The sequence below is a fragment of the Herpailurus yagouaroundi genome, unplaced genomic scaffold (genome assembly GCF_014898765.1).
Source record: "Herpailurus yagouaroundi ecotype Mexico unplaced genomic scaffold, PumYag 184, whole genome shotgun sequence".
Classification (NCBI taxonomy): domain Eukaryota; kingdom Metazoa; phylum Chordata; class Mammalia; order Carnivora; family Felidae; genus Herpailurus; species Herpailurus yagouaroundi.
Window position 1 is genome coordinate 17,098,698 of NW_024412415.1, and position 13,783 is coordinate 17,112,480.

Here is a 13,783-nt window from a genome sequence, read left to right on the forward strand (position 1 = left end):
TACTCTTTATCCTGCTAGAGGTGCTCAGTAGCCTACTATTAGAAGCACATTAGCAAATTGGTACTGATTTCTTTCTCTCAGGTGTTTTGTTTTGTTTTAAATGCTTACTTATAGAGAGAAGAGCAAAATCTTAGGAAAGCAGAGAAGATAATGCCTCTCCCTAAAGTATGTTTTATCAAACCCAAATCATCTGGAGAGAAATTTTGAATAGTTTCCCACCTTTCCAGAGTGCTTTATCTGTGTACCTCTGGCGTTAGGCAAAACCCAATTATTTCATTTGTATATAGTGATAGATTTTCACCTGGGAATTGCCCACCTCCATTTCAGTAGCAAAAACATACCCTTAGAAACAAAAGGATCAAGATATCAAAATAAGTTTGCTTGTTACTTAATAGGAAAAAATGCAGCTTTAGTTTTAAAAATATGTCTCCGATTCTTAACAGACTTACTTGCTAATAATGAGTGTTTCCTCTCCACATATCCAGACTCTCATGAATTCTCCATACATCTTGTTGTAATAGTTACAGGCACTGCCAATCCCCATCCACAGGAACCTGCAGTGGGAAATGAGGGGCCCAATTCCCATGCAATAGCCAGGACCTAGGAAAGGGAAAAGATCACAGTCAGAATTTTAGCAACACCAGAAAGAGCAACTGCTTTATGTTACTGCTATTCTTGTTCTTTAATATCTAAATGCTCTTTTACATCTTCTGATGTGTATCTGTGAATCACTAAAAACCCAAATAAGCTTAACATGTGAAAACAGTAGTTCAGTGTCTATACCATGCTAGTTCCATTTGATCTTAATTCAGTCTGAATGAACCAGGGTATGTGTCTACTATTTTCTCGCCATGTTAAGCAGTATCAGTGAGTTTCAAATACAAGTCAGTCAGTCCATCTATTTACAAGCATGGAAGTCAGGACATGTGACAAGCTGACAGGTCTATTTGGCTGCCGAGTTTTGTCTGAAAACTTTTGGTTTGGATCCCCAGCTGACAGAATGGGAGGCTTAACATGAGTTTGTAGTTTTGGTGTAATTTTTTTTAATGCTTATTTATTTTTGAGAGAGAGAGATCGAGCATGGGAGGGGCAGAGAAAGAGCGAGACAGGGAATCTGAGGCAGGCTCTGCTCTGACAATGTGGGGCTTGGACTCATGAACTGTGAGATCATGACCTGAGCCAAAGTCGGACACTTAACCAGCTGAGCCAGCTGAGCCACCCAGGCACCCCTGGTGTAATCTTTTTAACTGACAGACATGGTCTGCAAAGATAATATTCAAACAGAGAATATCCATTTCTTTTTTGTTTACCTTCAAAAAGGACTCAGTTTAAGAAAAGAATCCTAAGCTAAATCTCATAGGTAATGAATCTGATCAATGTCTAGATTAGAATTTGAGTCCAGTGATGTGGGTTTACTCAAGAGCAGTGACTTCTCATGTCCTTGCTTATGTAGACAATGGCAGAACTGTAAAGAACATAAATCCAGTAAAAACCGGGGAATTCGCTGCTGCCTAGACCAGAGAACAAACTTGCTAGCTTGATTTTACTGGTGGTGGTAAAATGTTAGAAACTTTTCGCAATGGTTTTTGTGAAGTAGTAGCTTTTCTAAATCTTTCTCCTTTACTTTCATTCTGTCAGTAAAATATGAAGCTGCCATGCACAACTGTATGAGGCATGTTCTGACTCCAGGGGCAAGAGTTGTGTAAATAATCTAGATAATCTAAGCTTTTGCTTGAGTCATCTAAATTGCATGTTTAGTCCCAAATTCAGCAAATAAGATTTAGTCCATAACTTTGCAATACCTGGGTTAATGGGAATAAGACTGTCAGCTTTTTATTTTTTTCTTTAAAGTGAAGGTCTTGGGCATTATATGTAGAACCAAAACATTTTCAAAGGGTTCTTCTTAATCTTATGATTGTTCCAATAACACTGAATTATAAGTAGATGATTGGCTTTATATTAAAATAATTTCATTAAATTCTTCAAAAGATTAAAATGAGCAAATGTGAATATGTATTTCCTTAGAATGTCATCAGATATACAGATCTCTAATCAATTAAGCTGTGCATAATAACAAACTATTTTGCTGGCTATTTACAGCTTGAAACATTGTAGATGTTTAATAAACGTTTCCTGGGTGAATTGTTTAAAATTCTTTTAAATGTTTATTTTTGAGAGAAAGAGAGAGAGCACAAGCAGGGGAGGGGCAGAGAGAGAGGGAGACACAGAATCTGAAGCAGGCTCCAGCCTCTGAGCTGTCAGCACAGAGCCTGATGTGGGGCCAAACCCACCAACCATGAGATCATGACCTGAGCCAAAGTCGGACGCTTAACCGACTGAGCCATCCAGGAGCCCCTCCTGGGTGAATTTTTAAAGTTATTTACAGATGTGTATATAATATGAAGGATGAAGTTTTAAATGTGATCCTCATTTAGAGTATTTTAGGTTGTATTTACATTTTGATAAAAATGGAAACATATCACTTAATCATGTACATTTAGTCCATAGGAGGTCAAACATCTGGCTATTTGGGAATAGCCTTATTTGACAAACATTTACTTACATAATATGCTAGGCCCATGAAAACCAAAGGCATGCAAATGAAAGGCTGAACTCTACTTTTTATCTAAAAGTTTGGCGCCATATAGAAGGTCTTGCTATTGGGGAACCACCATTCAAGTTTAAAATATGACAGTGCAGATCTCTATCCACTAAAAAAGGGAGATTCGATGAACTTTGCTTAGGTTGAAAACCTGGATGTTCTAACCAGAAAAGAATCCGAGTTTGGGGTCCCTGCTGACTAATCACATGTCAGCTTAATTCATCCAACAAACACTTACAGAGACCCTACTAGGTATAGACACTAGCTACAGGTCATGGACAGGAGAAGCTGTGATAGGGAGAGGAGACTATGTGGGGGGGTGGGGGGAGGGGAAGTACTATACCAAATAATTACAACACAATGTGAGCCTTTCATTTATACGTATATCTTATACCCTCCAGCTGAGAAAAGGATGCTTTAGGAGGGGAGAAACTTTGGTAGGATTAGGTAAATATTCTGGTTGCATCCACATTAAGCGGCTCTCTGCTTCTTAGATTTGAGAATGCGTATCTAGGCATGAAGCAATTGTGGGAGCCTCTTTCATGCCCAAAGAGGACCAATAAATACTGCACTGCATTTTTGTGCAGAAACAGCCTCTGGGAAGCCAACAGCTGGGACCTCTCACCCACTGTCCTGATCAAGAAGCTGTTGCATTCCATGCTGGGTATACGCCCTAGAGAAACTTGTGCACGTGAATGTTCATAGCAGCATTGTTCACGATATCCCCAAAATGGAGACACCCAAAGATCCACCAACAGTAGCATCAGTAATTAAACCATGAAATGTTTGTGTGACTGGATACCATATGCACTGTAGCTGCATGTTGCAATGTGGATGAATCTTACAAACATAATATTGAGCAAAAGAAGCAATATAGAAGTAACGTCGGACTCGACTGCTAAAACATTTAACACCAGGCAAAAATTAATCTGTATTGTTTGGGGATTTGAAATTAGGTGGCAAAACATGAAAAGGCAAGAAAGTGATTGTCACAAAATAGAAGAATGTTTACCGCTGGGGATGAGAGAGGGGGTATGAGTGAAAAGGCACAAGAGAAGTTTCTGGGATGCTGCTAACATCCTGTTTCTTGTCCTGGACTGTGATGACATATCTATTTTACCTTTCTGTGAAGTTGTTTTTTAGTGGGAGTTAGGGGAATGTGTTGCCACGTCCTTTTTGCAGTGCCGCCTCCGGGGATGTGGTTCCTAAGTCAGAGAGAGGCTCTATGCGAGAGAAACCATGTGCAAATTTGGGGATGGCTATGTGCCCGCGGGGAAAGGAGAGATGCCAGGGGCCAGGTAACTGTGGGTCCTGGGCAGAGATTGGTGAACTTGGGGCAGTTTCCCAGAACTGACACTTAACAAAACCCCTAGGTAGGAATGACTCTGTCCTCCCCAGACTCCCATAGCTCTCGCAGTACTAAGTCACCTGCCTGTGGGTGCATAGTCCCGGCTTTGAACACAGCGGGGCCTCTCAGGGAACGTGGATCAAGAAACTTAGCTCTGAGTCTCGTTTTCATCACTTACTAGCTGTGTGCCATCTACCCTCTTTAATCTCAGTTTTTTTCATCTGCAAAATGGGCATAAACACACCTACCTCACCACAATGCTGTGAGGAGCACAGGAGAAAATGAATATGACACTCCTTTGTAAATTGTAACTGACTTAAGGGCTTGTGTGTGGGGCGGGGGCAAGAGGGGAAGAGGAACAGAGGGGCAGAGGGAAAGGGGCAGAGGGAGAGAGAAAGAATCAAGCAGGCTCCACACTCAGTGGGGAGCCTGATGTGGGGCTCAATCCCACAACGCTGGCATCATGTCAGACACAATGGACTGAGCCACGTAGGCATTCCTGACTTGAGGGCTTTTAAATCATTATACCTTCTTCACTCCCTTTGGCTTTCCCTGACCCTGAGCTTCTCCCAAACCTGTAAAACTAAGAGCGCAGAGAACCAGTGATTCAAGGAAACTGGCAAAAGGTGTTCAGAAGTACTGGTTGGGAAGAACCACCCTGACAAAGCCAATTGTCTCCCCTTTCCTCCCCCAGCCAGGAACCAGGGACCTTAGTCTGTGCCACCAGAGCTCACATTTTCAAAGGGAGAGCATGGGACCACAAGGTCCCTGGCTAGCAAAATGATCATCAACCTGGGATTCAGGAATTCTTGGTTGCCTCCCTGCCACCCATCCCACCTCCCACTTTCTTTCAAGCAGAGATGCTGACAAATCATTTCCTTTCTCTGGGTTTTAACCCCTCACCTGTAAAATGAGGAGTTTGAACTCTGTGGTTTCTTATACTTGTCATGATGGTTTGCTTGGACAAGGCAGTTCATTTCTCTGGGGCTCAGTTTCCCCTTCTGTCAAATGAAAGGGTTTGGAGTCATAACCATGGCTCTCAATCCCGATTGCTCGTGAAAAATCACCTGGGAAGATTTTTTTTTTTAAATATCCACATGGGGATCCTGCCTCAGATGTGGCTGAGAACCATAGTACTATGCGATCTAACTATCAGTGTATGATGTCTGTCCCCAGGCCAGGAGCCTAGGTGGCAGCTCACTCCTGTCCACCACCAGGCCAGGAGTGGTGGACAGAGTGAGCTGCCACCTAGGCTCCTGGCCCAGAGCTTCAGGGATGCCAGTTCTTATGCTTGCCCCCCAAAGGCTGACCTCCTTCTTCAAAGGTCCGAGGGACTTCTTCCAACACTTGAAACATAAACATCTGGGGGAACTTGTTAAAAATACTCTCCACCTCACCCTCTATTCATGGATCCTGACCCAGGACCCCACTGTGGAAGAAGTCCAGTGAAGAAGGGGCAGTGTGGGGAAAGGAGTTCAGGTTAAAGACCATGGAAGAGTCTTCCCTCAGACCCCTCAGGCAGTAGAGAGCAACATTAACTGAGTGCTCTATTTAATTAGACATTAAAGTAACCTAAAATATCAGTCTGAGTCAGATAGACAGTTCTCTGGAAAAATTTGAAGCATCCAGACATGAGGCACTTTGCACCAGCTTCATACTCCTACCCTAAATCATGCTATAATGAAGGCCACCACACTTGGAAGTGTGTAATGACTATGCTTTTCATATCCTTATCAGATATCTCATGGGACTGGGAATGGATGTCTGCCATGAAGAATTTTCACTGAAAACTGAATAATAGTCGGGTATTTCTGATATTTCTGAATTAATCTGATAGTGTGGAGTGGTGGGAGTTCCTACTGGAATTATCTGGATAATTATATTGTACTCTACTTTTGATTAATCCATAGACCTTGCTGAAGATTCTGTCAGGGAATGATATTCCAAGGGAATCGTAGTGGCCCCCATTTTTCTTCCACTGTCCAGGTCCCAGCAAGCCCTTATTGTGGCACCACCATCACACTCATCCCCAAGAATAAGAGAAAATGAAGAGTGAGATAAAGAGAGGGAATACGTTCAAGAAAGGAAGAGGGCAGAGCACATGGATGAGGCAAAATGGGAGGCAGAAGAAGAGGAGTATAGAAAGCATTCCAGGGGCACCTGGCCGGCTCAGTGAAGCATGCAATTCTTGATCTCAGGGTTGTGAGTTTGAGCCCCCCACTGGGTGTAGAGATTGCTTAAGAATAAAATTTTTAAAAAAAGAGGAGGCATTCCAGAGACATTTTTTACCTTCAGAGCAAAATTAGAATTAATTTGAATAATAAAAAAAATACCTGGCTTACTTTTGCTTCACTTCATCTCAAACTTAGAGGATACTTGTGCCAGGTCTACTTTACCAAAGCAAAGTGCAGAATGGAAGGGATCATCTGAGATATTTTTGAAATTCTTTCATTTCAAAAATTTCAATGTGCAGCTAATTGGAATAAAAATTTTCACCTGGGTTTTTATTTGCTAACATTGCCATGGGCTTCAGCCATCTCCCTGGGTTTGCTCTTTGTCCTTTTGCAAAATTTTCTTTACCCTCATGGACCAAAAGACCAAGTACATAATCTCCTTAGTTACAGAACTAAATGACTGACTTACCTGGTATTGAAGATGTGTCCTCATAATTCCAAACCAAAAGAAGAAAGCCAGTGAGCAGCAGGATTGGCATGGTGGCCACAGGCATGACTTCGGGCATCATGCTGGTGATGTTGTAATGCATTGGGTTCAGCATTTCCAAAACCATCTTTTGTTTCTTGAGCTCAGGAAAAACAATTTAAAGCCCTATGTAAATCAGAGCAGCAAAAAAAAAAAAAAAAAAAAAAAAGAATATCTAGGACTCCTGTTGGTTCAAAGGGTGCTGTACGATAGAAATCAAGCATTTTGTTTTATAATGTGATTGGACACCTAGACAAGACAAAGTTGTGGTTACAAGTCAAAACAAGCAAGCCAAAGGGAGATCTTTTGGCTTGAAGTGCAGCATTTCTGACCTTGGTAGAGTCTCAGGTTCGTTTAGACGCTTGGTCTGATAGAACCTTATCATCTTGCCCTTGAGTGGGTAGAGTGGCTGCATTCCCAATTGAGAGTCAAATTTCTAACCAAAATACAAGAAAATGAAGCTCATTCCAGAGGTGGAGTCATTCTGTGACTTCATCAGCAAATATTGTTTAGGCAATCTGTTTCTTTTGAAGCCAAATCAATTTTTAAAAAAGTAATCCCCAACTCCCTTCCTTGATCAAAATTACTTCCCCCAAAGAGTAAGCTTCTCCAGCAAGAATGAATTTCTTGGAGATTGTTGAGGCGTCCTCAGAGCTTCTTATTAGGTTGTTCAGTGAATTCAGCGTGACTCACTCAGGATAATCTTTTTCTATTGACTTTAATAAGGCTAAAATCTCTTGCACTATGGCCTGGATAAAGCAGTGCCCATGGGGGGCAATGTCAGCATTCGTAGGAAAGAAGAATGGGAGAAGAAGAATAAAGAGAAGGAATCGGGAAGGAGGAAGGAAAGAAAGGACAGAAAGAATAAAATCCCATCCACAGTAGGCTGTGGCCTCTTATGTTTTGCCCACAGCAGCTAACCTCCTATGCAAGAGAGTTTTTAGTTTGATTTGCTGGTTCTGTCATGTTTCTCAACAATGTAATGTTGAGTCTGTCTTTTCAGTAAGGTTTTCTAATATCAGTACTCTCAGAGGAAAGTTTCAGGGATGGAGGTTTGTTGAAGAGACCTAGATTGAATAAACTTGTATAGCCAGCAAGAGCGACCATTCAATGCACTCCTGGTACCAGATGACTGCTCCAAGGATTACCCTTCCTTGGAAAGTGACCTTAGTTTGCAGGATTTATAATGGCTCTGAAACAGATTTTGGCAGGATCTTATCCAGTAATAATAGTTCTAGATTTGTAACCAGGGCTTCTAATTGGATTTCAGGTGCTCTCTGAACTTCCTGACATGCTGCATAACATGTTGTATCTGCTCACCTGAACTTTTAGGGGGAAAGAACTTTCATCAGATTCTTAAAGAGTATGTAATTACATTTCTCCTCTGATCTATATGATATCTTAAATATCCAGTTAAAAACTCATTTCTGGCAATTACATACATTTCATAATATAGTTGAATTCATTCAGTTACTTGATTCATACTGTTGATTCATTCTATTATTCCACCATTTAAATAATTATCAACAGTTAAGTGCAAGGCACTTAAAATGCTTGCACATATGTTGGGCAGTTTGTTTGTTTTAAAATATGTATAAGCTGAGTCTGAAAAGTCAGCAATGTGTCATCATCTGGTTCCTTTGTTAATAAGTTGCTGCTCTGAAGAGGTTGAATTTTTAGGTATTTAATTTCCTAAGTGGAATTTTATATCATTTTGAGTAAGCTCCCTGTGACTTTATGACAGCCAGGACCTTCAAAGTTTCCATTTATAATGATGAAACCTGAAGCCAATGTTAAAAGCATAAGTGAAGAAAGTGATTGAGACAAAAAGAAGGAAGATATCCCAGAGGAAGTGATCCTGGCAGAATATTTTACATTAAAGGAACTCTCAGGAAAAAAAAATTTAGTAAAAAAACTCTCAAGAGCTACTTCATAACATTGAAATCACAAAAGGGTACAATGTTGGAAGCTGATGCAAATGTATAAAGGAGTATGACAATTCATGAAGGCATAGAAAAGATGCTCCTACCACATCATAAGTTATACAAAGAGAAGGCAGCAAGAAATGTTCAAATACTCTCAAATTTTTTGTTTTCTTTTGTTGTTACAAAGAAAACACTTTTAAAAATTGCAGTGTTTCTAATGTTTAAATTATGGTATATTATAATTTTTGTCTTACTATTTTTTGCATTTCCATATATGCTTAAAACCTACAGAAAGAGAGTTTTTAATGTTTCAACAAAAATTTTAAAAGCCATGGAATACTTGTATTTTTCCTCTTGATTTTTAGAGGAAACTTGCTTGACAGTTTCACTTTGCATGGTCATTTTTATGGTCTTGCAAAGCAAAACCGTGTAAAGCAAAGACTGACTGTATGTCTAAATGGTTAATACGGCTAAGAAGCCTCATTTCTCATCTTTCCCAAAAGTATGTCCTAAAGATGCCTCAAAGAATATGAGATTTTTTTTTAGTGCTTACAAAGCATTTACTATGTGTCAGACATTGTTCCAAGTCTTTACCAATAGTAAGCCTTTTATGTTCACAACAACCCTAAGCTAATTAAGACAATCCCCATTTTGCAGATGAGGAAACTGAGGTGTAATAAATAGGGCACCCAGGTTGTTTGTTACAGAGCTGTGATTAGAACCCATGTGGTCTCTCTCCAGAGCCCATGCTTTATTTTTTTTCAAGGTTTATTTGAATTCCAGTTAGTTAACATGCAATGTAACACTGGTTTCAGGTGTAGAATCTAGTGATTCATCACTTACATACAACACCCAATGCAGAGCCCATATTCTTAATCATGCCGTTTTGATGCCTTATTGTGGGATTTATTTGGTCTCTACAATCAGGGACTTTTCAATCCTAAACTATCTATGTTCATTTCTAAGCTATTCAGACTGACTTACTTTAAAGGAGTAAGCTTTTCAGACCTCCGAATACCACAGCTGGAAAGGTCCTTTCAAATTCTTTCCTCCTTGCATGTTGGTTTTCCTGCTCAGTAGAACATTCTAATGGGCCACACAGACAGGTTAGTTGAACAGAAGACTTTGAGTGGTGGTAGAGGAAGGTAGGAAGATCCTAGAACTTCATAGGGATTCCTGGTATGTCCTCTGTGCCAGGAATACCTTCACACCCCCAAACATACACACACACACACACACACACACACACACACACACACGGCCCTCAAGTGCCATGTTCCTTCAAATGCCATCTCAAATGCCTGGATCTCCAGGCATTTGTTTGCTGAGTGGTCTTTACACTTCATTCATTGGGGCATCCCACACTGGGCCCGGCACCAAGCAGGGGCTTTGGCATCCTGATGAACCAGGCCTGTGTTCCTTTTCTGTGTGGAGCCACAGGTATCCTAATACCTTCACTTACTGCCCCACAACCTCAGGATAAGGAAATACCAGTCCTACACCCAGAGTCCCCAGTCTGAGCCAGGGCAAAGTCTGCTGGGAACACAGCAGAGCCTGAGTGTCCTGGTGCCTTGGGTTCAGGACATACTCTGGGCCCTGCAGTGCCAGAAAGGGCTCCCAATGTCCTGGTACAGCCTTGACCCTCTGCATGGTGGGGAAACAGGCCCTAGCCTTGCAGGAGTGCCCCCCTGGCCTGGCCAGACCCTACCAAACCCTACCTTGCAGCATGGGGATGACCTGTTCAGAGTACCCAGCCTCCCTGGTCCTGAGGCCAGGTGCCAAGCCTGCCCTTCCTCTCTCCCATCTTCAGTACACCTGGTCCATCCTTCCTTCATGTCCCACTTGCAGAGACACGTGACCCAGCTACCTTGGGTCTCCCTGCTGCACCTTCTGATTTTGGGTCCCCACAGGGGGCTGCTTCCTGGGACTGCCTTTGCCTAGGCATGCTTTGGTGCCAGGCCATAAGCTGACACTGAATGAATTTATAAGATCAGTTGTACACAACTCACTGTTTTATCTAAAGAGAGGTCAAGGATAATAGATACAATCATTTACATTTATCCTTATGAGTCGGATGTGTTTTTGTAAGTTTCCTCAAACCCCTTACCTAATAAAATGGGCTACTTGATCTTAAAAGTCCTCCTCCTCCTTCTGTGACCTCTCCTTCTAGGTGAGTTTTCCAAGGCCAGGGTACTATGTCTTCTCCTTCATGGCTGTATCCCACTCCTAGAAGTGTGTCCTGGAGTTTGTAGATGCTTCACTACAAACCTGTGGCCTGAATTTGCAGTGTCTACCTTTGTTCAGATTTTACTCCCCGCAACCCTTCTCATACCTTGCCTTTCAGTTTGTCTTACACGCTGCAGCCACGCTGTTTTTCAAGTCAGTTTTTATTACCTCAGTTCCTTGCTAAACCTTCTTTGCTTCTAGTTGATTGCAAGGCTTCCAAATTCATCCTTTCAGACTTATGTCTTGGTTTTCTGTACCAACATTCTGATTCCTCATTGACCCACAGACATCCTTACCTGAGAGTTCTCCCTCATGCCTCCCCCACATCTCTCCAGCTTGGCTGGTTCTGCCCCACAGGCCTCCCAGGAAAAGGTTTGCTTCTTCCCCATGCATCTCTGAGCCTTTACTTACAAGGTTTCTATAAATACCCCTCCTCCTTTCTTTGACAGGAGCCTGGGACCCTCTTGCTTTTGACTGCCAAATCACTCTAAAACTCAGAGTCATGGAGAGTTTCATTAAATAACCATTTATTAAGGCTCCTGTCTGGGCGAGGTGATACATTCAAACATGAGAGGCATAAGACAAGTTCTGAGGAAGGTGCTGTTAAGCTAGGGCCTGGTGTGAGGACCACAGCTCTCTGGCAGAGCTGCTCCTGAACTTCTACATCAAGGAAACACAGGGCGTCAGAGCTGGAAAGAAACTTTGAGATCTTCCAATTGCGCAGTTATCTCCCTTGAAAAATTAACCAACTACATGAGAACCAGGGAACTACTGTCACTTGTGAATTGTCCCTTAAAAGTGGGAAACGTTTACCCACATTCTGTGATCTGATTTCCATGCCCTCTTACCAGGGTCATGACAAGGCGGGTTCTAGTCATTCTTTCCAGCAAGCTTTGAAATGAGTCCCTGGCAACATTTTGTTCTGGAGCTGGAGAGATAATAGAAACCAACAAGGGAAATCCGAAGGGATAAACATTGTGTGGTTCGCCTGGACCCCCCTTTAGGGATCACTGACAAGACCTCAGCCACTAGCATTCCAACCAAGTAGGGAAGACTATTGACAGTGCATGACAGGCAAGTTTCCATCTCTAATAAATGCACAGGCTTCCAAAATCCACATTTCACATGAGCATGTGGATCCAAAGCTCTTGGGCATCAGGCAGGACTGGGGATTTCTTTGTCATATTTGAGATCCCACAACTGCATGTTTGTGGAAATGCTCCTTTACCATAGCTTACTGTCCAACTACCAGTTGGTCTGGCTGCTCTTTTACCTCAGCTTTCAACTTTGCCCCTCTGAGGGCAAAGTTCCCTCTTGTCCCTCATACACCTACCCCATTGTCTCCCCCATGGGTTGTATATGAGATCCTCTGCCAAGAGAATTTGTTTTTAAAGTATAGTCAGCAGTGACCCCCTGCAAATCCTCTTAGATCTTGATCATTAAAAGCCTTTCTGGCCATGAGACAAGGGAGGGGGTATTGTGAGACCCGAGGCCCTCCATGGGGCCCTCAGACCCTCTCGTACAGGTGCCGCCTGACATCAAACCATATCTTCTCACTAAGACCTGCCCTGTGGAGGAGGCAGAAGGGGCAGACTGCCCACCATTCCCACAGCACAAGTCCTTTCAATAAGAGGTTTCCTCCCACTTCACTTTGTGATTCCATTTTACAAGACCTAACATGTTGTCTGGCCTCTGAGGAAATAGGTAGTGGAATTTTCCAGCCTATTCTTAGGCTTTTAACCTGAAGAAGGAAAGATCAGAAGTGAGAATATCACAGGAGCAGGATTTGGAGTTGGGGCCTGAGTTCAAGTCACAGTGGCTAACTAGCCCCCTTGAGCTCATTTGCTTCCCAAGCCTCCCTGAGCCCTGGCTGAGGAAGCAGATTCTCTCTAGCTCAGGACATGGAGACAAGGGCTAAAGTGAAACTTCCAGAACCACCACCACTGGCTAAAATCCTCAGGCTTAAGATCTCTGTGCTACAATGGGCTTGTGGGACTCCATGACTCTGGGAGCAACTATGCAAGGTCCCGAAGTAGGACTGCCTAGAGTAGCTGAAGAAACCACTGAATCCCATTCTTGTGGCAAGATCCAGAGCCCTCCCTGAGCCTTGGTGTACAAGATTTACTGCAGTGAGGTCCCAGTGGCCTTGCTTTGGCTCACCTACCTGGATGTGGTAACAACCGGTCTCCTATGCAGAACACTCAGCTGCCCATGCAGTGGGATGTCTTTTGTCATTACCACAGCATAGTTCTTCCAGGGCTAAGAGTCACGTCTTTCTCCTCTCTGTGGCCTCCGTGGAGACCACCATGAGTGCCTTGTACCTAGCAAGTGCTCAGTAAATGTCAGTGAAGTGAATGGTTAGCAGGTTAAACTTTTTGGGCCTAGGGTCAGCAAAGCATCCCCAGGGGAATGTCTTCCATATCTTATCTGTGATTCCACATGCCAAGTTTCAGCAATGCAGTGGCCCACAGTCACCACCCAAACAGTCAGATAACAGGAGCATTACTGGCCTTTCCTTGTGAGCTTATCTGTTGTTGAATGAACAAACTGTGAGGCCATAGACATGGCCTAGAGCAGGGTCAGTCTTTGGCAAAAGAGCTGCTTGCTGACCCCAAGTGTTCGGGTTACTTAATCTCTCTGGACCGCCTTTCTTTATCTCTAAAACATGGAGATTGGGCCATATGACCTCTTAGTTCTGTGTCTGATGCCCAACATTTTTACCCTTTATCTTAGGTTCCCCTCCTGGCCCTCTCCAGTGCCTTTGCCCCTTTTCATCTTCCTTTGTTCTTTTTCCTTGTGCACCATTGCCTTAGGCCAACCAGTGGTGCCTGTAGGGCACCATTGCCTAGGCCAGCCCAGGTGCCCAGAGCAAAACTGGGATGTCAGAGAAACCGGGGTGCAAATGGCTGGTTTTGGCTATCTCCTCCAGCTCTTCTCATTCTCCTTAAGGCCCCAGACCCATTCTGAGAACCTAATGAAAGA

The 13,783-nt window shown here is 42.9% G+C and overlaps 1 protein-coding gene across 1 annotated transcript in view; it reads right to left on the minus strand.

Annotated features, from left to right (window-relative positions):
- CYP19A1 (cytochrome P450 family 19 subfamily A member 1) overlaps positions 1–6,797 on the minus strand; it is a 40,547-nt gene extending 33,750 nt beyond the window's left edge. Inside the window, exons 1-2 of the mRNA XM_040492686.1 lie at positions 6,594–6,797; positions 450–600 (exon numbers count right to left, since the gene is read on the minus strand). Coding sequence (XP_040348620.1) covers positions 450–600; positions 6,594–6,738 — 296 coding nt within the window. The 5' untranslated portion in view covers positions 6,739–6,797. The remainder of the gene's footprint in view (positions 1–449; positions 601–6,593) is intronic.
- Between the last annotated feature and the right edge of the window lie 6,986 nt (positions 6,798–13,783).